Below are 25988 nucleotides of genomic sequence, written 5' to 3' on the forward strand. Positions count from 1 at the left end.
CCTTTCAGATATGACCTTTGATTTTAGAGGCCTCCATTTTTACAGTGCCCATTTGAAACACCTTGGGCCCATTTTGCAGAAGCACTAAGAGATCACAACTGCATCTAAACACAAGGGGAACTTACAGGAAAAAGAACTGGACATGAAGTATCTCAAGATACACAATAAAAGACCAGGGCCTTCTAGATCAGAAGTTATTTCTGAGATTTATGGTTTAAATTATTTTGCTTGAACCTGACAACATTTGTCTCTATTTATGTGAATGTACCTGATAGTTTAAAGTGCTGACTGATGTGAGGGAACCCTCCCACCAGTGCTTTACTGGAAGAGGAATCGCGTCAGTTTGACCTGGCTTCCCCAGCATCTGTATAACTCATGTGCTTCTGCAAGGCTTTTTGGTGCTTTTATCTAATAGCTGATTCAACCTTTTCCATAGCTGATTCAATCAGCTATTAGATAAAAGTGTCAAAAAGCTGCACTGAAGCATGCGAGCTATACAGATGCTGGGGAGTCAGGTCAAACTGATGCAATTTCTCTTCTGGGTGCATTCTGCATGTTTTTTTCCCCATTTCTGTAGGCACCCTTAAGGATCCCTTCACTGAAAGGCCCAATCTCTGGGTCTATAAAGGAGTCAGTCATGCACTTAAATGCCTTTTCTGAAGTGAGGTCATATTAAGACTTGAGATTTGTTGATAACAGGAAAAACTGAAGATAGCTGTATTTCCCAATTCTGTCAGTGCATGTGGAGTTTTTTAGTTTTACAGTTTTTTCAGTTTGTGCTTAATACTTCCTGTTTGGGAATGTGTGTTTAGTGCAGAGTTAGGGGTGGATTTTTCTGTCCATTTCACAGAACAGATTTCTTAGGGACTTTTATAGGGCAAGCATCTTGAAGAGCCTTCTTAAGAGAAGGGGGATTAGGGAGACAAGAGCTTAGCCGCCGATTTAATTTTGCTCACTTTTGCTCTTTCCCTTTAAGAATACATTTGTACACAACTCTGCTGCTTATTTAATATTTGAAAGGTGAGTGGGCTGCTTCATATGACAAATCCCAGTGGTACCAGTAATCAACAATTACATTATAAAGCTATAACAAAAACAGATCACACTGAACGAAGAGAGCAGATGAAAAACTGCAAAAAGAACACATGCTTTCCAAGATACCTTGTGGATTTCTATTCTGTCATGGTGGCTAGGGACAGACATTACACATAAACTGGTTTAAGTGATCAGAAACTGGTTTAAACCTGTAACAGAACAGATGTTCAGTGCACATAAACCAGTTTGAAAATGGCTGAAACTGGTTTGAGATAAACCTGGTTGAATGTAGTATCAGACTTAACTGATTTGGCTCAAACAGGTTTATGCAATGTCTGCCCCAGACCCCTTGCTGGTTTAAGCTAAACTGTACCCCGCACCCACATCCCAGCATCTCTGGTCTGGGTGGGGCTCTGCTCCACAGCAGGGCTGGCCCCTCCCCTCTGCTTCCTGGCTGCGGCTTGGCAGAGGCTTGCAGGCACAGCAGTGTCTGCCTGGCTTTTCCATGCTAAGAAGGGATCATTGCCCCCCTCCCCTCTACCTCACACAGACACCTCATTAGCTAGCAGACCACATGCTGGCTACAGTACTTGCTGTGGGAGATGACAAGCTGACAGGCTTTTTGGAGCTAATCAACAGGTAGCTTAATAGCCTTCTTTGGAAAAGCTGTTTGTTTTCCGCTTCCCCATCTTCACTGCCTACTAAGCAGGAATTGCCTCCCCCCCTGCCCTCTTGCCAAGAGGTGTCTGTGTATTTGTGTATTAGCTAGCAGACCACATGCTGGCTATGGTCCTTGCTGAATCAACAGGTAGAATCAACAGGTAGCTGGTAATGTCCCTCCCTTGTGTTCTTAATGGGATGATAAACACTGAGTTAGGGGATGATAAACACTGTTATCAATTCCCTGCTGGGCTAACCAGAGCATCCTGCTGGGGCCTATACATCCCCCTCCACCCACGGTCACTGTTGTGCAAGGGAATGGAGGGCTGTTCTTGCACTCCCCAGCTTCTAGCCTGAGCCACTGCAGGCATGTGCCTGCATATCTGGGATGTGTGTGGAGTTACAAACTGATTTAACCTAGTCAGGTTAGACTAACTTGAAAAGACTGAATCAATTCAGGCTCAGGCTTTTTGAATGTGTATCCCTAGCTGTGGGCTTTTGTTTTGTTTTATAATTTTCATCCAGTTTATTGAAATAGAGCATATTTAGCCCAATCCCTTACTGGAAAGGACAGGATTAAAAAGGCATTTAGAAAATCTTGAGCTCTTCAATTTTTATCAGCATGTAGCCTGAGGAAGTAATATACTATGGAGGCTTTCACAGAATACTGTTAATGGACTTGGAGTCAGTGAAGTTGTTCAGAATACAATCTCTCATGTAATCCTGAGTACTTGTTCTTGTTATTTTTCTGCTTGTTGGTTAAAAATTTCAAATTTTCACATGTTCAGGTTGAAAAATTTTCAGCCCATGCTCTTCTTTTTCTTTGTTTTTCCCCCCAAAATAACAGGTACACATTTTAAAAATAATGATATTTTTTCTTGTCCAAATCTGATGTTTCTTTGTGTATGGTTTGTGCACCTAGATTTAATGAATGATGCTAAAATGACAACCTTTGAAAATGTCTTTGAGGCAACTTTCTTCTTTTCTTTATTCTTTTCCATAAGAATTAAAAAAAATAATGTGATGCAGACCCATAGCTCTTGTTGTTTGATATGTCCCATAGTAAGTTTCTTCCACCCACACAATGTGCATACATTTCACAGAAATGGAATGGTCAAAACACTTTCCTGTAGGAAACAGTCCTGCTTTTGCCTCCTAGTGTATGGACTAGACAATCTCAAAATTGGTTTTCTACTGTACAATCTGTGATTGTATGAGTGTATAAATCTTTCATTCAGTAGGACATGTTGCTAAGTAAATATCAATATCTGGATAAATAAAACTATAAATATAATTCTCCTTAAGTAATTGTCCTAGAGAGCATGATAAATATAATATTAGGTAGATAAATTTCAGGTGTCTTAAAGATTTTCTGTGAAAAAGAAAGCAGACCAGAGACCACTACAAACCATCAAGAGATCATAGCTAAAGTACAAATCTGTGATTAACTCTGGTATACTTTGTTACTCCAGGCTGTAATCAGTAGTAAAATCTGCATGACAGCATTTTGCTATTTGCTTACAGAAATGTTTAAGACACTTATTCTTTTGTCAAAATATCATAGCTTTAACTCAGCCTGAAGTTATACCACAATGTGTGTGTGGCCCCCTTCAGGTGGGAAATCCATTTGGAGATGTTGAAAGCACCCTCAGATGTGCTCCCTGAGCTATTCGGCACAGCCAGAAAAAATATACAGAGTGTATGGCCAGGCTATGCATGAAATGAACTGGTCTACATGTCCTTAAGATGGAGTCCATTGGTGGGGTTCCCAAAGAGACTGATTTCCAAGTTAAAACTACAATTCTTCAGAAGGAGCCATCTGAGAAACCAGTGAAGCGGGCACTACCTCCTTTCTCTCTGGAACATGCAGCCCCTGGCAGCCCTGGGGAATTGTAGTGGCCTTTTCAAATTTGCACCTGCCTGGGCTAGCAGAGATGTAGCAATATCTTTGAGCACTGGAAGAATAAATTAGAATTCATAGTTCTTTTGAAAGACTCCTAAGGAAGCATAATCATTTCAAACAAATAAAAATGGCCTGTTTCTTGTTAAATAATTGCAATGCTTAGTTTTATGTAGCATTTTCATCTGTAGATCACCAGCACTTTCCAAAAGAAGAATCAATATCTACATTTCACAGAGAGAGGAACTGAAACTCAGAAATTAAAAATGAAGTACAAGGTCACACAGCAGGGCAGTGTCAGAGGAGGGAGCTAAGTTGTTGAGGCCCAAGCCAGCATTCACTACAACCAGTGCTTCACAGAAGCACTATTCCTAAATGAAGTGGTATTTCCAGTCAAAATAATGCAAAATGTTGGTTTTTTGCTTTCAGTGAACAAATATTACTATATCTATATGAAATCTATGTATTTCTGTAGAAATAAAGAGATATAAATATTACTCTATAAGTACTTGAGGCCAGCCCCAAAAGGTACTTAGGTGCCTAAGCCCCTGTTGATTTAAGAACTAAACTGAATCAATGAGGCTGCCTATAAATATGCTGCTTCCCATTCTCATCATAACGCATCAGAGCAGACTCAATTAATCTGCATTCTAATTAGAATGCTCTAGTGTGGTCTCACCATTATGTGTATAAGCCCCGCACATTTAAAACGACCACTGCGGTGTTTTATCCAAACCTTGTCAAATGAGGTTTAGATAAATTATTCCATGGCCATTTTTAAACCCATGGGGGCTTAATATACACATCATGGTGAGAAGTTTTAATTAGAGTGGCTCTCTGGGAACTGCTCTAATTAAACACCCACTTCCCCACCCCCAAGCATGTGTATAGGCAGCCTGAGAGTTTAAGTGCCAAAACAGGAGTTATTTTCCTAAATCTCTTTTTGTATCCTCCCTAAAATCACTGTCCTAAAATCAACATAGTATTTGAGTACCTCATAGTTTTTATTTTATCAACCTCCCATCACCAGTGTGAGTTAGGGAAATATGTAACAAAGGCACAGGAAGGTGGTAAAATTGTCCAAAAGGACATGGGAAGTCAGAGAGAATAGAGAACTGAAATAGGGAATTGAAATCCCTGGCTGGTGCCCTACATACTGAACCATTCTTCCTCTAATGTGACTAATTTGGTGGCTGAAGTGAATTCTTACATTATGACACCTGGATCTAAGGTGAGGGAAGGTAGAAAAGCAAATGTGATAGTTCTGAGGGTTTTGAGGATGCACATGCTTGAAAAATCCACATTGTTGTATAAAGCAATTTCATCCTGATCCTTCCTGAGTATAAATAATAATTTGTATTAATGATTCAGGAATATTTGGAAGTAGTATCCAGCAAACGTAGATGATATGAGATACCTGAATAAATATACAAAATGATTTTTTTAAAGTAAAAATGCAGCAAGGCTGGGGTATTAGGAATTAGGATTCTCAAGATTAGGAATTTCAATCCAAAATCCTGATACAGAGTGGATTGGAGATTAACGCTAGCAGGATCCAAGCTTTTCCATCTTTTTTTGGAAATACAGAGCAAATCCTGTATCTGTCTGAAACATTTATGATAGTGAATTACTTTATGAGAACTTTGAACACAAGACTAGCAAGCCTACAGAAATCACCTTGTTTTTCTAACTAATCTGTTTTAAAACTGCTTTCAGACAGTAAATTTATATACAGTTGTGTTTCAAAATGGACTTGCTCCATATGCAGTATTTAAATAATCCACTTGTTTCCTTCTAAGAAACCATCTGTAGCAGAAATCAATTCTAAAATTCTGTGTTGAATTGAAAAGAGGGAATCCTAATGGGCTATTCAGAAACCTCTGGGATTTCTTTAGTAAAAGTTAATAACCTGACTAAATTTTTTGTCTCTCTATGCTTTATATTTATGGCAACACAACCTCCCCTACCCTTCTCTTGCACCCCAAGAGAAAGATAAGGTAAAGGGCTCAGTGATGAACATGGTGCAGAGCAGAAATATCATAGATGATTTGCAGATGTACAGCAAAAGACATAAAAGTGTTTCTTACATGTTTGCTTTTCTCTCTCCTCTGTTCTCTTGGCTGGATGTCTACTCAACAGGGAATTCAGGGCTTTGGTGGTTGAGATGGTGTTGGCCACTGATATGTCCTGTCACTTCCAGCAAATCAAAGCCATGAAGAATGCTTTGCAGCAGCCAGAAGGGTAAGTCACTTGATGATACTGGGCGTTTGTAGACAACACTTTAAAGTGGGTTTAAAGTGGGCTATATGCCTTTTGCACTGCTTTAATGGCATTGCTGTTTGCACATTCGATGGTGTATTGCATGTTAATTCCAGCCCCTGTAGTGCATTTGGGAGCATAAAGTGCCTTAAATGACTTTGGGATGCAGCAAATGAGTATGGGGTGCTGCAAAGTAAAACACCTCCAAGGAGTTTTAGTTTCCTACACTATAGCTGTGGAGCCAAGCACGGGGCTCTGTGCAGCTCAGGGGCTGTGCAGGCAGACCATGCAGGCAGCCTGGGAAGGCTAGCTCCACAGTAGGGTAAAAAAAAAAAAAAAGCAGCAAGCCTGATCTTTTTTTTTTTCCTCCCTGGAGTCTGCCTGCCTGAGCTGTGTGGAGGCCCGCTGCAGTGTCCACACAGCTGCAGTGTCCCCTGGGACTGCCCAAGCTGGGTGCCTGTGAGCAGGTGCCGCCTCAGGGCAGAACCACCGCTGCTATGGAGGGAAGCACTGGTTCCCCACCCCCTCCCCTGCAGCTCAGGGACCATTCTACCTGCCAACAGCTCGCTCTCCCCTCTCTGCTGGTGGAGAGGCAGGTAAGGATTGGGTTCCAACACAGATGTACATGACATGGGGGTTTACTTCACCCTAAATTGAAGCGGTGTTTTTAAAAAACTGCTGCTTCAATTTAGGGAGAATTAAACCCCCATGTTATGTGCAAATGCCCACTGTTCAGTGAAGGGAAGGGCTGCATTTTGGTTGGTATTTTGTCATTGTATTAAATTGCAAAAGCATCTCTTTGGAAGATCCAGCTCTCTTTGATGTTCATGTGTCTTTATGTTTTTGATTTTCTAATTAATTCCTATGTGAGCACACAGACACAAGCATATACAAACACACGCACTTTATATTCTGAAGGATTAAAGTGTGTGCATATGACAGCATTGGCATAAAGCTGTCATATGTACCAAAAGTCCTTTGGAATAAAAACATTCATTCATGTTCTTTTAGGCCCCTGACATTTAACATAGGATTAACAGGACACATGTTCAATCAATGAATGGCATGATAAAAGCGGGGATAAACCACATACTACAGAAAGGACATGTCTAAACTTAATGTTCATTGACCTAATGTGCATTAAGGCAATTCAGGGGCATGTCTACTGCGCATTAATGTAGGTGTGTGGATCATAAAGTGCATTAATGTGGGTGTACAGACTGACTTGGGACTACAGTTGGTGCCAAATCATTGGAACCAACCCAATGCACTGTATTAATGTGCATTAGTTCATCTACATGTTCACTAATGTGACTTAGGTATTTGCGCATAAATTTGATACCTGATTTATGCAGGTATCAAAGTTAGGCTTGAATAGCCTAAAATCACAATTTTTAAGGTTTATTAAGGGTGTACATGTATAGATGCCTGCCCTTAATGCTCCTTAAATTGGGCTAATGTGCATTAAATGCACATGTATAGACATTGCCAAAATATGTGTAGTAACTTTGTGGCAGGCTCTTTTCATGCCTTTAATTGAATGTGTGGCCAGTGCCCAGCCCCTGAAGCACACAAGAGCCTTTCAAGACTTCCCTGTGCACCAGAGGTTGGGAAGCCCCTCAGCTGATTGGGGCTCTCAGCTGGAGCATACACTGTATGTTCCGTGGCTGGGAGCTCTGGTCAGCTCATAGGGCTTCTTCAGCTGGGACCCCTAGTCAAAGGATCAGGGCTCCCAGCCAGGGGAATGTGCTATGTACTTCCCTGGCTGTGAGCTCCAGTCCTCTGACCAGGGCTCCCGGGGTATGCATGGTGCCCTCCCCAAGCTGAGAGCCAAACTTGCTACTTGCTGGTGCAGGGGGAGCCTGGACTGAGGCTTTCCCTGTACTGGCAGCATGGCACAATGGGATCTGGGTCCAGAACCAACCATCATACCCCCTGCCATGCATGGCAAGAATGTTAGGATCCTGCATCAGATCCCATTGTGGCTTTCCTTTAACGTGGCAGGGACCTCAATAACAACTGAATACAGAGGGTTTATGTGATCCAGGTACAATGCAAGACCTCCAAGAGCCTGGTTATGGCATCAGGCCCCAGACTTTGGGAGCATGGTTGCCTCATCACCCTTTTGTAGATGGTAGCATGTGTCTTCAGCATAGGGGATGACCTCTGTAATCAGAGAGAATACAAAACAGTAGGGGTGTGCAAAACAGGCATATTTGATTCGGATTCAGATTTGGCCTGAATAGGGGACAGTGATTGAATTAGTTGATTTGGGTCACTGTCCCTGATTTGATTCAGCTGAATCTGATTTTGAAGATTCAGTGGTGATTTGGAGAATCAGTGATTCAGCCATAGACACAGCTTTAAATGTTTTTTCTACAGACTTCGAGGTACCAGGCGTGGCTTGTGAACATTGATATGGTGGGGCAGATGGAGCGTCCCACAGGAGTGAAGGGGGGCTTACTGCATGCTTGGCAACGGACCCGGAAGTGGACTGGAAGTGCTTCTGGTCCACTTCTGGGTCCACCGCCAAGCACGCTGGGGGGCCCCCCGCACTCCTGTGGGGTGCTTCATTTGCCCCACCATCTCAGCATTCACGAGCTGCCTGGTACCTTGAGGTATGTAGAAAAAACATTTAAAGCTTGTCTATGTCCAAATCTTCAAAACTCTCTGAATTGATTTGGAGGGTTCTGATTTGATTTGGAGAGATTAAAGGGTCTCCTGATTTGATTTGGATTCAGAGATTCAGCCGCCGAATTGGGCCAAATCTACACCGCATCGAATCAGCGACCGAAGCTTCGCATAGCCCTACAGAACAGGCTTGGAGATGCAGCGATTTGAGGAGAGAGTATTTCTTTCAGGAGTAATTTGGAACTTGAAGCATCTTCTCCATTTCTACTCTCCCCACATCCTGTCTTATCCACTTGACACCTCTAGCCTCAAAAGTCTGAACCCTGCCTATTCATCTTGCTGGCAAGAAGGGCTGGGCAAACTTCTTAGATCCTACCAAAGGTGTACCGATTCAGGCAAGAATGAAACTAGCAGTTGCCTCCTCCCAGGAGCTGACAGCAAGGGGCACTGAGAAGTTGGGTTTAACATTTGAGTTTGCTTGGCAATGCAAAATATTATTTTCTAGTCTCTGGGCTTAGCCCTTCCTGGCATGGTTTTAAGTAAATTTCAGCCCTTTGTGTTCTGTAATTCCAGAAGCAATGTTTTAGAGTTAAACTTCTCGTCTCTTACCAGTTTTATGCCAGGAACACATCTGGCTTAAATGGAGTCAAATCGGTGTCATGTCCTTTTTAGCAAGTTAGCAATCTAATACAACCTAAAATTGTTAGTCTTTTCTTGTGTTGCACAAAATATCTCAGCCCAAATCAAGAATACTCTAAACATTCTGACTTGCTTGTTTAAACGCACACAAAATCCTGCAAAGAAAATCACCAAGGCTAATGCTCCCAGTTTCCCTTTGCACTTTTTTAATGACTCCATTACCACAGGAATGGTTTATGTCACAGAAGTTAGATGATCAATCTTTCATAGTTGTCAGGTTTTATAAACACACAAATCAATCTAAAAAGTATCCCAGCCAAAAGTTATAATGGCCTAATTTCCTTGTTTTGCCTAGATTTTTATCTTTCTCTTTTTATGCTGGTGCAGACAATTAACTTGTTCAGTCATTTGGGTTTTCAGAATCGACAAGCCGAAAGCCTTATCACTGTTGTTACATACAGCAGACATCAGTCATCCCGCCAAGGCCTGGGACCTCCATCATCGCTGGACCATGTCCTTGCTAGAGGAGTTTTTCAGACAGGTAACTTGGGGAACTAACCACATTCCTTTCGAGTTCTGCAGACAGAGAATGAGTGAAGTAAGCAGAGTTGCAAGAAAAAAAGGAAGTGTATGAATGCTGCACAAGTTGGCATCCTTTTTCCCCCCACCTTCTAAAACAGTGATTCTCAACCAGGGTACCATGGCACTCTGGTGTTGCTGTGAGAGCCCTTTAAAGGACATGTGGGATGCTGTACAATATTAGCACTCTTAGGCATGCAAACACCTACAAATAATTCATAAGATAAACCAGGGATTTCAAATAGAAATCCATAGTGTCAAAAATATTCTGACCTGTTGTGGTCTTTTTCAGTTCTTTAAAATAGAAGAAGTGCTCTATTATTTTTTCATAGTCAAGAAGCCAGCCTTCCTGGTCAGCTGGGAGCTTAAAATACGTAAAGTGCATAATCACATTAATTATGAATTTGATATCAATATTTAACTTTTAAATATGAATGTAATTTTATTGTGAATTTAACATGTTATTTTTGTTGACAAGTATGTTAGACTACCTATCTTGTTTTTGATTATTCATGGAGGGAAAGACCTTGAGATATTTTTGCAACAGAGGAGGAAGGGGTGGGGCAGTAGGCACTCTTCTCAGACTACATAGAAGAAAGTATTGGTAGTTACAGGGATATGGATAACATGAAAATCTCTGGTCTTGTCCTGGGCCTTGGAAATTAGTTTAACTCTCCCCACTGCATATACATATACACACAACAGCCTATTTATACAGGATTTCAACCAAATTAATTGCCAAGTATTTCTGAACTGACAGAATCATGTAGGTCTTCCTACCTCAATACATCCATTCTGTAGACGTGAAAGGATGTTTTTGAAATGCAGATTTTGTAGCATATAGCTTAGCAGGTTTAGTGCATATTTCTTAAAAGCAGAAACTCTTTGTATAGAGCTCATGTAGTTTACTAATGTTTTTTTAGTGAACCATGAAGGAACTACCAAATGAGCTTGAAGAAGCCAACTAACTTTCTGAACACAGTGAAAGATTTGATTAGAGGCTGCTGCTAGCAGGGCTTAGGCCACCCTAATTTAGTTTATGACAAGACAAAAGAGACAAAGGTGGTTATCATATATCTTTGATTATAGATTAACTTTATAAAAGTTGACCCCACGTTTTCAGATTCAGTTTTCAGAAGAACACCATTTCTCTGAATGTAAGTTAATAGCTCCAGGTAACCTTGAACTTCTGCTGCCCTCACACAATTCCACAGGAGAACCAGTTAACCAAAGAAAGGACCCAAAGGTTTAAAGATACTAAAATAAAGCTGCACTAAATATTTTTGCTTTGGTATTTTTATGGCACACACAAAAGTTCTGCAAGGACAAAAGTCAAGACTGTCTTGACTATAGGTTGACTCTGCATATAAGTCATAAAGAGCTTTTATGGTTATTTTGGAAGAAAGATAGACTTGTAATCAGGACAGTGCAGTGTTTTAGAACTGAAATTGGAGTACAGATCTGCTTTGAGTAGTGGAAAAATAGATTGGTGTGTGTTACTCAGAAGCACTTGCAAATTTGGGACTCAAGTCTATTCTTCAGTAAGTAGCTGTAACTCCCTTTATTACAATAAAAGAAAAGTGTTATTTATTATTGCAACCAAAGAGTCCAGTCAGGATTGCAGCCCCATTTTTTTTTACGATATGCAAACCCACAAGGCAAATACCCAGGACTTCTTACGACTTCAGTAGATATCTCTAATTTGAAGTTAGTGTTTAGAATATACCAGTCACAACTATATGGAAGAAGGCCACCACATTCAGCAAAGTTACAGTAGGGTGCTGGCTTACAACATTGATTTTAGATCATGTTAATCAAGTAATTTACCTTTGAGTGGAAAACAGGGAGTGTAGCAGCTGCATATTATCCCATGTGAATTATTGCGTTCTCTGTGTGCTGTAGTCTGGTAGTCTGTCTTAGGGAGACTGAAATAAATAAAAGGGCAGTTTGAGCATGTACATTATGAATGCACACAATGAAAAGAATTAGCAGAGATGGGCTTTAAACATTTGATTGCCTGCTTCATTTTGTATTGACCAACAAGGGCATGAAATTCTGAGACCTGGAAAACCTATTTAGAGTCTTTGATTTTGTGCATTTTAGCTACACAATGTTATACCGGGGGGGAGGTAGGGGGGAGAGGAGGGAAGGATCTGTAACTGGTCAGATCTGCTTTGTGCATTTCTATTCCAAAAGTATAAAATGACAAATAGAAAGCAAAACCTGAAGGATAAGCCTTGACATTGACATTTTCCCTTAGTGGATTTGCACTAAAAATTGAATTCCATTAGTTCCTGCAGTGTAGAGCGCTTCCAGGTTTTCAAGATACTTTTAGCTAAATACCTTATAGACACAGAGAGTGCTTTATAAAGATGTGACTATAGTTTGATTCACACCTGGATATTAGGATTAAAACTTTGATAGCTTCAATATCTGGGTGATTCATGAGTTTAAAATAGTTTTGGGTTTTATTGAGAAAATAATGAGGAGTGCTCGCAGCAAGGTAAGTTATTATTTTGTTAGGCAAATCTTTCCATATTCTAATCTGCTCTCAATTTTGTTTCTCCAGGGTGATAAAGAAGCAGAACTAGGGCTTCCTTTCTCACCACTGTGTGATCGCAAATCTACTATGGTTCCTCAGTCTCAAATAGGTATGTCCTTCTGATGCACTTAACTTAGGAGACCAGCTACTTAAAGGGGACAAACAAACAAACAAAAAACCCAATCAAATGGAAAACCTGTTCCTTCCCAAGGGAGTGAGCTCATTTTGGTCTCTCATCACTTTGAACTAGTATATAGAGAGGAAATAAACATTCAGTGAAGTTATTTTCTCTGGATGAACGATTCTAGACTGAACAGCTATTAAATCTAATCAATTTATGAGCGTGCTACTAAATGGTAACTGACTTAACTCTAATGTTACTGCAGGACCAACCACTATGCACAGCTACAGCGGCTAATCCTTGATATCCTAATCGGCATACAAGAAACTTGTACTGCTAAGGCTTCTTTCCTGATTTATAGGTTTTGTATTTATAACATTTTTCTTATTTAATTTATTCTCCATGTATCTAAGTCATTAGAATCTGATTTCCCCTTTCCAGGACAAGCAGCGCTTCAAATCCTTCATTTATCCCATCCAGTGTCCCTTGCCCCCATACCCCACACCCTGAATAGCAGAGGAGGAGGAGGTCTCCACCAACAACAAATTATGCTTCCTTCTTCAGTCCTGAAATTTGAAATTTGAATGGAGCTTGGGGAAAACTTTCAGGGTGGTAGTGATAAAAGAGGCCTGAGCTTGCTGAGCGACATGGAAGTGAGAGGGAGAGACAATAAACCTGGAATTGCAGAGGTGCAGGGGAGAAGTGAGAATTTACTTGGAAGGGAGGTGGGAGTGAACATACCTGAACATGTGGGAGTGTGTTGGGAGGGCTTATCTGGAAAATGGAAGAGGGCGAGAGAGAGAGATAAAGAGAAAGAGGCAGGGGACATGGAAAAGAGAAGGGGCTAGTGGTTTGAATGGTACCGTGGGAAAAGCAATAAAAAGAAAAATCTTAACCCCTCCCCCCCCCCAAAAAAAAAAAAGGGAGAAAGATCAAATCAGTAAAGGCAACAGCTTTAAAGACAGGGAAAGGCAGAGGCGGGGGTTAAAGGGAAAGCATATTTTTAACATGAATGAAAAAATGTGAAAGGATGAAATTTCACAGCTGTCTCCCCATCTGTAAAAGGACAAACAAAAAACTAGATCCAAAAATCCCTGTACTTTGGAGATGTTCAGATCCATATCCATGGCTCAGAGCCGCCTCTCGTACAGATGTTTTGTTGCATTGTCTTTCAGGCAAGCACATAAAGCCATTTTTTAACTATTGTCACCTCAATTTTCCCTAAGCCTTGAAGTTTGGATAGTTCAGTTAAGAACATGAAATGAACAGGCTGTTCTCCAAACCCAGCCCAGATTTCTAACCTTCAAATGTTCACCCCTTACTAACCCATAGTCTATAAGTGCTAAACCACCCTGCCTTCTGCTTGACTTGAGAATAGCATGGCTAATGACATCTCTAAAACTAACTCAGAGATGCATACGCTTTTGTAAGCAGGCATTCAATTCATCAGATGCTGAGAAGGGATATGTGGTTTTACTGTTGAGAATAGATCCCTGTGTAGGGGCAGCATGCTACTACTGAGGACAATACGGTTCTGTAGACACATTAGGACTTATGGATAGCCAGTAGAAGGACCAGGTAGGAGGTGGGAATCGTGGGAAGATATGCAGCTCAATTAAAACTCTTATGGGTGTACACGGCTCTGAAAGAGGGTACAGCATAGCCAAAACTCTGCTGGTTTGTGCATGGAGCCCTTGGCACACCCTTTTTCAGATAACCTTTTTTCTGCAGAGGCATTAGCAAAGAGCAGAGGCCACATTCCCTGAAGGGATTCCCACATTTCCAATTCCTGTAAGAGAAAGGGCTTTGCTTATTCCTTCTCCTTTTACGTTCCTTTGAACTAGTAGGTCAGAATTCGTCCCCAGCTAAAGCAACCCTTGTGACCGTGTCCTCTGTGCAAATCATTGCAAAATTAATGATGAATTAAACTGTTACCAACACAATTACAGCTCATGAAAAGGCATTCAATCAATACGCAGAGACAGATTTATTTAGTTCTGTGCTATTTATCCTCATATTTAATTTGTGCAGTTTACTACATCCCATTGACATTAATAGGCACATTCTTTCTATAAATCTTGTGCTGTAACATTATCAAGTTTTCATTTCCCAGTCGGCTGCACACACTGGCAGTGGCTTAATGTCTTTATATAATGTCTTCTTTATTAAATAAAAAAACTCTTACATTTCTCCAGTATGTGTAGAGGCAAGAGTCCTTGCAAAGTCCAAGGCTAGATTTTCAGAGAAATATTCTGTTCCTATTCATTTGCTCATCTGATTTATAGCTTTGACAAATAGTTCCGCTGAATGGTAATTACTGCACTTCTTTGTAGAAGTAAGTACCTCATGAATTCCAAATTGTGCTATTATCTACAGCAGGCAGCCATCGCTTTCAACAAATAAAAGGAATTCATCATTTGTGAAATAAATTTCTGTTCTAGGGACATAGCTCTGAAATGTTGTCCCAGTGGCTCAGTTTGTTTGCAGTATCAGGTAAGACTCAACCAAATCACTCCTAAAGGTGTTTTGTTCCTATATGAAAGGTCACTGTGGATGCAACAAACACAGCAGATGAGCATTTTTGTTGGTGAAATGTTTTGAGAAAGGCAGAGTGAAGACTTCACAGGATGTAATTTTTCTATGGTAATGAGGCAATTTAACAGCAAAGATTTCCTCAAAAGAAAGACAAAGTCTCTTGTCTGTCACTTCGTTCTGTAAAGAAAATGCTTGGAAGTAAACCAGTCAGAGGGGATTCACATCTGAAAGCCAGTCCTCTGAGCACAGTGAGGGAGCCCAGCAAATTGCAAAGAACATCTAACCAAGATTGTGGCGTCTCAGCTGAAATACAAAAAGGTTTTAAAGCTTCTCCTTCTGTCTGAGGCTGTAGGAGGCTTGTTTGATTGGAGATTGGCCTTTGTTGTCATCACTGTCTCTTGCAGTTGATTAATGTAGTGACATCCTCTTATTTTTGTCCTTTGGCTCACAGGAAAAGAAATTATGGCTTCAGAACATATTGGATAAAAGCCAATGATCAAATGATTCTGCTTCTGTGCAGCAGGCTTTGGAGAAATTGTTCTCTGACTAGCAATTTCCTGGGTGCTCTTTTTGACATGAAGTGAAAATACTCTCTTGGGCCATGTACAGATATTAATCACACTTTTCCTGGTCTAAGTGATTAGAAAATGGTGTACACCCATAACAGAACAGAAATTCAGTACATACAGGCTGGTCTAAAAATGGCATAACCTGGTCTAAGTTAGACCTGGATCAAGGTGCACTCAGACTTAATTGAATTAGATTAGACCGGTGGATCTGGTATAAATACCAGCTCCCTTATTGATTCTAGTTAGTCCACTGTCCACCAGCATGCCAGGCTCCTGTATGGACCCCTCTCATAAGGAGTGGCACTAGCACTTGCCCTGCTCTCAGTTGTTCCATCTGAGCGCCCAGTGTGCTCTACCCCCAAGCTGTCATAGAGCCAAGTCAGAACAGATGCTTTCCACAGTCCTGCCTCCTACGTCTGGCCAGCTGTCAGCCACAGGCAGGCAGCAGGAATGGGGAAGGGTGGCATCTATTTTCCCATGCATGAACCCCAGTACCTGGGCACTTGTGTCCTTGAGCCATGTTCCTGTGCTCCGTCATGAAGCTTCGCACGATGTACATGTGCACCTGACACAGAGCCCAGGAGAGCCCCTGTGCTCAGGTGCAGGCCTATAGAGCCCTACCAGGTTGCCAGGCACAGGTGAGCATGCCTCCTCCCGCTGCTGCATCATCTATCAGCCACAGGCAGGCAGTGGGAGGACAGGTACTTGCCTGAGCCCAGCCGCCTGGTCAGGCTCCATGGGCTGTGCCTGAGCATGGGGGTTTCCTGGGCTTTGTGTCAGGACTGTGTGTACATTGTGGGGTCCTTCATGATGGGGTGCAGGGGCATGGCTTAGAGATATGGATGCCCAGGTGCTGGGGCTCATACACAGAAAAACTGATGCCTTCCTTCCCATTCCTGCTGCTTGTCTGTGGCTGACAGATGTCAGTGGCTCATAGATGATGCAGTAGGGGGTTGCTTTCCCTTTATGGTTGCCTGTGCCCAGCAGCCAGTCAGGGGTAGTCCAGGGACTTGGCAGTCTCCAGCAGCTTGGGGAGCCCATGGGGCATGCTGGGCGGCATGCAGGAATGCACATGAGTGCTTGCAGCCTGCATACCCCCTCACCAAAGGATGAATGTGTATTCTGTTTGCTACCAATCTAAACTACGCTTACAGAAAACTGTGTAACATAGATGGATTCTGGCTCAGGCTTTTTGAATCTCTGTACCTAGCCTAGGGGCCTGGCCCACAATCCCTCATCTCAGAGTGTAAGGATGAGGATTAAAATGATGAGGTCGAAGTCATTTACTTGGACTTTAGGAAGGCCTTTGATTTGGTGTCCCATGAGGCTCTCAAGGTAAAATTAGGGGACTATGGGCTCAACAATTCAATGGTCAAATGGGTCGGAAACTGGCTGTAGGGTCGAACGCAGAGAATATTAATAGATGGACCTGTGTTGACCTGGCGAACAGTAGCCAGTGGGGTCCCCCAGGGTTCTGTACTTGGACTGGTGCTTTTCAACAGCTTCATCAATGGTCTGGATGTGGGGCTGAAAAGCGTGCTAGCAAAGTTCGCTGATGAAACTAAGCTGTGGGGAAGTGCGGCTGTGCCTGGGTGTAGGCTGATGATCTAGGCAGACCTGGACAGATTAGTTACATGGGAGGACCAGAACCAAATGCTATTCAACACTGAGAATTGTAAAGTGCTCCATCTGAGGAGAAAAAGTCCGCAACAAACCTACAGGCTTAGTGGTGCTACACTAACTAGCACCATGTTTGAAAGGGACCTGGGGGTCATAATTGACTATAAAATGAATATGAGCCACCAATGTGATGCTACAGTTAGCAGAGCAAACAATACACTGGCATGCATCAAGCAATGCATCTCAAGCAAAATCAAGGAAGTTATTCTCCCACTCTACTTGGCATTGGTGAGGCCACAGCTGGAGTACTGCGTCCAGTTCTGGATGTCACAATTCAAGAGGGATGTGGAGAGTCCAGAGAAGAGCCACTCATATGATTAGAAGCCTGAAGAGCAAACCAGATGAGGAAAGACTGATAGATATGGGATTGTTCAGCCTAGAAAAGAGAAGACTTTGAGGGGATTTGGTGGCAGTTTACAAATATATCAGGCGAGATCGTCAGGGGCTAGGCAAACAACTATTCACCAAAGTGCCCCAGCGGAAAACCAGGAGCAACAGTCATAAACTCCTAGAAGAAGATTTCAGACTGGATATAAGGACAATCTTCTTCACAGTTCATGTGACCAGACTCTGGAATAGACTCCCAGTGGGGGTGGTGCAGGTACCTACCCTGGAGCTCTTCAAAAGGAGACTGGATGCACTCCTTGCTGTGGTTTATTTGATGTCAGCAGTTTTTCCTGCCCAGAGCATGGGGGCTGGACCCGATGATCTCACAAGGTCTCTTCCAGCCTTAAACTTCTGTGAATCTGTAAATCTGTAAAACAGTCATCACTGAGGGGGAGTGAAAACCTATCTTGTCCACATATACATTATATTAAACAAGAACGAAGATAAATTAATAAGTAGCATCACGGTTCTTCTTTGCTTATGAAGATTGGTTATTAGGACATTTCAATAGCTTATTGTGATTTCTTCAGGTCATTAAAGTGAATTACAATTCATTCTGCACATAACAAGGAATAAAAGATGGACCTCTGTGGTATTGCTTTTAGAATAAGAGTTTTGAAATATAATTTAAGCCACCTCATTATAAAACAAAGCCCCTTCTCTTTTTGCTGTTTATTTAAGTAGAGAACCATAATTTGCTATTATATTCCTCATTCAAACATGAGCTAATGGCTGAATAAAATATGCAGGCTCCAGGGAAAATCAGAAACAAGAACATACTTGATGAAAAGAATGTAATACCTACTACAGTCTCTTGGAGAGCCAATTCCTGGCTTTTCATGCCTCTTACTTCTTGCAAGTAAGTGCTAGTAAGAGCAAAAAGAAGTAAGACACCAACCAGGCCCAGCTATTAAAATGGTGTACTGTGCATAGATAGTACTGTGTATTTCAGGGCTATTTCACAGCTATTGGTATTGGCCCAGTCTGGTGGTGGTATAACCAATATAGATGATTGGTAATTGGTAAAGTAGTGCAATATGTAACCCATTGGCATTCAATGGGTGCATGAAGGAAGTGTAATTTATACAATGAGGGATGATAGAAGAGTGTTATAGGATCAAAAGTTTGTAAAATAAATCAGTTCCATTTTTATACTGTGATGCAGACATGCATATATTAATACTTTCACCTTTCCTAAGACTCTTGTGACCAAATTAGCTACGTCTTTAAACAATGCAGCTTCCAATGATTTCAAGAATAAGGTTGACATGCAGCACAGTATTTACTAACTGTGCTTTGTACTTGCCTTCATTATCTAGCTAACTTTTACTGGTGGTCATTTTTAATAGATAGATCTGTCTCAGTGTTAAAAATGCCAGTCCTTATCATGTAAGAATAATATGGCACGTCCTCCAAAAACTCTCTGAATTTACTCTTTAAATATTAAATGGGTACTCAGAGATTTTACAAGCAAACCTATTAATTCGTTCAAGAGTTCCAATTAATTAAAAAATGGGTCGAGGGAGTTTGGAGAACAAGAGGGTAAATTTCAGCTGCTCTGAACTTCTTTGGTGAATTAAAGAAGTAGCTGTAAACACAGATTAACTGACTAATATTCTAAGATGCTTTATGACTCCATAATGAAATCAAACTAGCAGAGTATATCATAAAACTACGCCATAAAAGTGTACCATAGCCAGACCACAAAAGTTAAGATAAACATTAGGCCTGTGTGAAGCAGCTAGTATTTGATTCATATTCGGCCAGTTCAGGGAACAGTGATTTGATTTGGTGATTTGAATCACTCTCCTGAATCAATTCGGCTGAATTGGACTCGAAAGATTCAGCGCTGATCTGGTGTGATTTGGTGACGTGGCCATAGCCTATAATGGGGAATCACTAAAATACCTATAACTTTGTCATTTTTTTGGGCAGAATTGGATGAAAGCAGCTGGGATGGTAGCCCCTTCTGAGGGCACGAAGTCTGCCAGGTTTCAAGGAGATAGGTGCAGGGGCTTTTGTGAAAGTATACCTCAAACTGTTAAAAGCAAAACTCATGTCACTTGTGTGTGTTAACTGGACTTTTGGTTGTAGCCATGTTGGTCTAAGGAACAGGCAGGCAAGGTTTTTTAAGCAGACATGATATATTTTATTAGACTATCTGAATAACTAGAGAAATATATTTTGGCAAGCTTTGGGGTTTAAAAACCCTTCATCAGGCTGAGGAAGCATCTGCAGTTGGGGTGTGTGTGTGCTTTTCTGAAATGGAATGAATAGTAAAGAAGCCAGAGGCTGGTATTCAGGCAAGAAAGCGAGTCAGTGAAAATGTGAAATTGAGGTGTGAGGGGGTTAGAAACAGATTGGGGGGGAGGGGACGAAGCAGATCAAAGTAGAGAGGTACCTGGGGAGTCAGATGTTAGGCAGATTATAGTGTGTCATAAATCCAATGTCCATATTGAATCCATGAGTTTTTGTATCAAGGAGGTTGTTGAAATGAAATTCATAGGCTCACCTGTGAAAAGTGTTTTGTAAATTCAAACAAGCACCGAACCGCATTAACCTCATCACCAGAAGAAAACTTTCTACAGCCCCAAAATACACCAACTGGATCCAGACCATGACATGACAAGAAGTGCAAAACCTGCCAACATATCTCCAGTATCCCCACAATTACACTCCACAAGAGAACCAGCACCATTCCTGGATCTTACAGCTGCACATCCAGAAATGTTATGCATCTCATCTATTGTATCAAATAACCTGATGGAAAATATGTATGAGAGACCAAACAACAACTGTGCACCAGAATGAATGCACACTGGACATCTATTAAAGACAAGAACACCCAATTTCCAGTGGTGGCACATTTCTCACAAGAAAACCACTCTCTCCAATCTCTTGGTTCTGATCCTCAAAGGGAATTTACAAAATACCTTTTGTAGACATGCCTACAAACTTCACTTCATAAATCTACTGGATATAACTTTGAGGGGTGTGGAGCACAAGCATATATTCCTCCTCCTTCTCCAGAATTTCTCTGGCTATAGCACTCAGCTCCCCTGCTTCCAGATCCAGCTCTTCCTCTGGCACTTGAAGGCTTATGCTGGATGCAGAAATTAGGCTGGAGGAGACTGTCATGCTGGTGCTTGTGGCTATTTCTGGTCTTAGTGGAGGTGGTGCAGGTGCAGTGACAGGTACTGCTCTCACCTCCTTGCTTCCACTGGCAGTAGAAGACTCATCACAGCCAGGAAAGAGGGTGTATCTATGTTTGGATGGGGGCGTGGGGACTTGCAGCTCTCCCCCTACTTTCTCTAGCCCCTCTTCCTCCCCTGCCAAAAGACCTGGCACCTGCCTTTCCAGCATGCTTCATAATGTTTGCTGTGCTGGAAAATATGTGTGGGTGTAATATATCTTCTATCTGTAATATATCTTCTATCTATTTTATATGTGTTTGTGTGTAATATATGTGCTTTCCTGCACAGTGATGGATGACACACTTCCAGGGAAAACACAGCTTTCTTTTTTAAAAATGTGTGTGTGTGGGGGGGGTGGATAACAAGAACAAATAAGAGGATTTGAGGAGACGAAAAAGGTGAAAGGAATGGATTGGATAGGGATAAGTAGAGAGAGTCTAGGCAAGGTTAAGTAGTAAGGTGTATCCAATCCTTTCCAAGAAGAGAGACTAGCAAGAGACTGACTAGGAAGCCAGCCACTGCAGCCAGTACCTTTGACACACTGTTGCTTCCAGACAGACAGCTCACAAAAAGCAGAGAAAGGCTTCACACAGAGCCTTATATACTGTTTCTGCATCCATCCCCTAGAAATTGGAAGGGAACTCAGGGAAAGATCACAGTCAGTGGCTAGCTACAGATGTCAATATCAGAGTAGTCTTTCCTTCAGTCTTCTCCCCCTCCTTCTTCTCAGTTTCTGTTTTCCCGCAAGACCACCTTCTGAATTGTAGAATTGCTGAATCTTTTCCGAATCGATTTGGATGCTTTGAGTCTATTCGGAGCTTTTAATGGGTCTCCTGATTCAATTCAGATTCAATGATTCAGCCACTGAATCGGGCCAAATCTTCTCTGAATCAAATTCAAGACTGAAGCTTTGCACACCCCTAATAAACATGATTTAAGGTTGTCGTTTACCTTCAGGTCCCAAAAAATATCACATGGTCACATTCTGTTCACTGTCTTTAGTGTGCAGGTATGCAAATTTAAATGTAAAGCACAGGGAAGTTTTCAGAGAAGAACTGTGAGAAATTGGAGCTTAGGCTGATAGCAATACTTTAGAATAAAATTTCATAGCAATACTGCATATTATACCTAGAAGAAGCACTGTAAACCTAGGAAATTAATAGTTGGAGTAAATTTAAAACAAATCCAAACAAATTAAGATACAGAACTGGGAAGTTGGGACACCCAGATAGCAGTTTGCAGCAGACAGAAGTTAAATTTATTGTATGGTCTGCCTCTTAGAAGTGGTCTACAGCTGGACCTGACACAAGTGCATGGCTGCAGAGTACTTAAAATCCTGAATTTTGTTGGGGGTCCTGTGGGAAGATCTATCTCTGTGGCTTGCATCACGCTGAGTTGGGGAAAGACTTCTTTTTCTCTCTTCCCATGTCACAACTTATCTGTGCACATACTGTGAGAATGAATGGTTCGGCTGTGCGTTTTTCCATCTACTTCGGATTAAAAAAAAATAAAATGAAGTTGTTAAAAATAAATAAGTAGCCTCCAAACTGTTTGACTATCAAACAACAACAAGAACAAGCTGGGCAAGTATTCAAGTGGAACTGTTCACCAAAACCTGTTGATATTTGATAAGGGATTTGTGTATGTAACTTCACACCACTTTAAACAGACACCCAGCTCAGCCTATCATTATTATTACTGTTATTCCATGTTTCTGTTTCCTGCTATCTCATCTTTAGAGCTGGCTCTTATCCAACTGTACTAGGAATTTGGCTTAGATACCCACAAAACTCATAAAACATCTGTTTATATTCTGATTTGCAACACTTGCTTTCCAGCATATAAGCAGCCACTTTTTATTGCAAACTCTTCAGATGACAGGCTCATGAGGCAGGGATTAATGTCATGTCATTTTTCCTCTGTAATTTTTTCAGTTCCTCTTTCAACATTTAATTCGTTTTTTTCCTACCTGTTGTAAGATTAGATAAGTCATAAGCAGTAATGACATATAAATGCTTACCTCTTCTGCTTGGCTTTGTGGTATTTTCATTCAGGTTTTATTGATTTCATTGTGGAACCTACTTTCACTGTGCTAACTGACATGACCGAGAAGATTGTAACACCACTCATTGATGAAGCCACCCGCTCTGGCATGTCAGGATTTAGGCGTTCCAGGTGAGTACCCACTTCTGCCTTTCCTTTGGTAAATCAGCAGTACCTCACTTTTGTGGTTGGTTTTCATTTTGAACTCATAGGGGGGTTAGCAGAGACATTCTCTAGGTTCTGCTTTCCCTTAAAATCTCCCAGAATAGACATAAATGGGACTGGTCATAGAAATGAAAGAAATAAAGTACAGTCAGATCTGACTAATTACTGCCAGACTTAAGTAAATATTTAGGGCACTGCCAGAATTACTTGGAATTTAAAATCTTAATTTCATTTAACCTTACATCCTGTCAGAAGATCTGTCAAGAAGACTAGAGTTTCTCCTTGGCAGGTTCTGAGATGCATCAGGCACTAGTTTAGTGTTGGTTATTCAAAAGGTTTAGAACTATAACATATCTGATAGCCCATATGAGGCTCACCATTGCTAATCAGAGTAATAGAAATGAGACAGAGAAAAGACATATTAGGTCATGACGCTTGTCTGTCATTCCAGAGAGGGTATATACTACATGCAGTTATCTAGTCTAGCTATAGATGACATGTTTCCAGTAATAGGATTTCAGCTACAGGTGTGCAAAACAGGCTGTATTTGATTTGGATTTGGATTCAGCCTGAATTGGGAACAGTGATTCGATTAATTGATTCAGATCACTGTCCTGATTTGATTCAGCCAAATCTGAATCTGAAGATTCAATGCTGATTCAGAGAATCAGCGATTCAGCCATAGACACCACTTTAAATGTTTTTTCTATATACACCAAGGTATCAGGCGTGGCTTGTGAACACTGTGATGCTGGGGCAGATGGAGCATCCCACAGGAGTGTGGGGGGCCCCTCCGTGTACTCATTGGCAAACCCCCTCCACACCCTCTCAGCTCAGCGATCAGCTGCAGGGGGGACCCTGGGTGCCCCCCAGACCCAGGAGGCACCAGTCACTGAGCCAAGGAGTATGTGTAGGGGGGTCCCCTGCATGCTCCCCAGTGGACTCAGAAGTGCTTCTGGTCCACTTCTGGGTCTGCTGCCAAGTGTGCTGGGGACCCCTCCCTCCCCCTTGCACTCCTGTGGGATGCTCCATCCACCCCGGCATCTCAGCATTCACGAGCTGCCTGGTACTTTGAGGTATGTAGAAAAAACATTTAAAGCTGTGTCTGTGTCTGAATCATCAAATCATTCTGAATCTCTCTGAATTGATTCAGAGGGTTCCAATTCAATTCAGAGAGATTAAAGGGTCTCCTGATTCAATACGGAGATTTGGCCACTGAATCAGGCCAAATCTCCGCTGAATCAAATCAGCAACTGAAGCTTTGCACAGCCCTAATTTCAACCCCTTCTCTCGGGAATCTATTCAAGAATCATAGAATCATAGAAGTAGGGTCGGAAGGGACCTTGTAGATCTTCAAGTCCGACCCCCCGCCTGGGCGGGAGAAAAGACTGGACTCAGGTGAGTCCAGCCAGGTAGTCATCAAGCCTCTTCTTAAAGATCCCCAGGGTAGGAGCCAGCACCACTTCCCTAGGAAGTTGGTTCCAGCTCCTAGCCGCCCTAACTGTGACGTAGTTCTTGCAGATGTCTAATCTAAATCTACTCTCTAATAACTTGTGTCCATTGTTCCTTGTCATGCCAGGGGGCGCTAGGGGAAACAGTGTCTCCCCTAAACCCTTCTGGTCCCCCCTAGTCTAATAGGTCTTGCCATTAATAATCACCCTACATTTTCCCTGTCTTTCATTCATTCTTGTTACATCCTCATATAATGTAGCGATCACAGGATTCAATAAATACAAGCACACATGAATGAAAAAAACTAAATAACAACTTTTATTGTGGAGCAGTAGACGAGCCTCTGAAGACCCTTTATTTCTCTAACTTGTTACTACCTAGGAGACTATTCTCAGTTCCTAACTCTTCTAAATTTAGGAAGCATCTCTAAATTATAACTTTTATCACTATATATAGTATGCAAAAGAATGCAATTTTTGGTATTATGCATCCCTCAAAATATGAAAACTGCAAATGTGAACACCCCTAAAATCTGCAGCAATTAAGAATCTGAAGCTAGATTTCATGGCCCCCTTTTTTGTAATGGCCAAACCCACCAAAACCACAGATACAAATTGTCCATGAAGTTTAGATGGTTTAAATTGGATCTGATTTTTTTTGCTCAACTATCTTGCAAGTTTTAGTCGAGTTTTAATCATCTCTCCCACTCCCAGTTACCCTCCTACCTCTCTTACCTCCATTTTTAACAAGCATCTAGTTTTGTAGGTTCTGGTGGCCTATAGAGAGGCAAGTCAGAGAATAAGAGGCTGGTCAGAGGCATCTAAGTAAAGATTTAGGAGATTCCGTCATTTTTCAGCTGGTAGCAAGGCATGTAAAAGTTTTGAGCAGAATTTTCACCTAACTGAGAAAATGGCATGTCAACCGCTTCAGTGGAAAACTGAGTTTAAATCAAGATGTATTTAGTTATGCAGGGAGTTTGTGATATAATACTCCAGAAAAAAAATCCAATTTTTCATCAGTTCTTAGATATGATAAGGTGTATAAAATGCTGATTCCTGTTACATTCTGTAATCTTGTTTCCCAGTTTGAATAGCATTAGCCCCTCAGAAGTTAAAAGATCAAGTGTCAAAAGCACTGGATCAGAAGGAAGTGCCTCAATCAACTGTTCCATACTCACTGTGGATTTCAAATGTTTTAAAGCCACCTGGACTGAGGTGGTGCAACAGAACCGGGAGAAATGGAAAGCACAAGCAACCAAAGGTAACAAGATGACCTTCATACCAAACAAGTTCTTCTCCCCTCTTCTCCCTCTCCTCTCCTCCCCTCCTCTCTGGCTGTTCTTCTGCCCATAATCCCTGAAGTGAGCTCTGTCTTCTCAAACTATTTGTTTTTACAGGCCAACAGTCCTCCCCACATTCGGAGACAGGAATTTTGTTTAACTCACCATTACCATATACCAGTGGCGGCCAACCTTTGTGGCAGGCATGCCACAAATTAGCTCCACACACTCCCACATGCCACTGTGATCCCCCTTTTCTGGCCCCATCTACCACTCTGAATCAGGCCTTTGATGGATTTGCTTTCAGTGCTCTTTTGT

General features: G+C 41.6%; 1 protein-coding gene across 6 annotated transcripts in view; it reads left to right on the forward strand.

Annotated features, from left to right (window-relative positions):
• The window catches only part of PDE1C (phosphodiesterase 1C), a 483633-nt gene that overhangs the window by 395900 nt on the left and 61745 nt on the right, over positions 1-25988 (forward strand). For all 6 annotated transcript variants that reach the window (XM_090050244.1, XM_090050248.1, XM_090050249.1 and 3 more), the window contains 5 exons: positions 5735-5836; positions 9545-9665; positions 12273-12354; positions 22786-22906; positions 25476-25651. In XM_090050244.1, the coding sequence (XP_089906370.1) occupies positions 5735-5836; positions 9545-9665; positions 12273-12354; positions 22786-22906; positions 25476-25651 (602 nt within the window). The remainder of the gene's footprint in view (positions 1-5734; positions 5837-9544; positions 9666-12272; positions 12355-22785; positions 22907-25475; positions 25652-25988) is intronic.

This window comes from Crocodylus siamensis, chromosome 5 (genome assembly GCF_052110815.1).
Source record: "Crocodylus siamensis isolate JL-2025a chromosome 5, ASM5211081v1, whole genome shotgun sequence".
NCBI classification, from domain to species: Eukaryota; Metazoa; Chordata; order Crocodylia; family Crocodylidae; genus Crocodylus; species Crocodylus siamensis.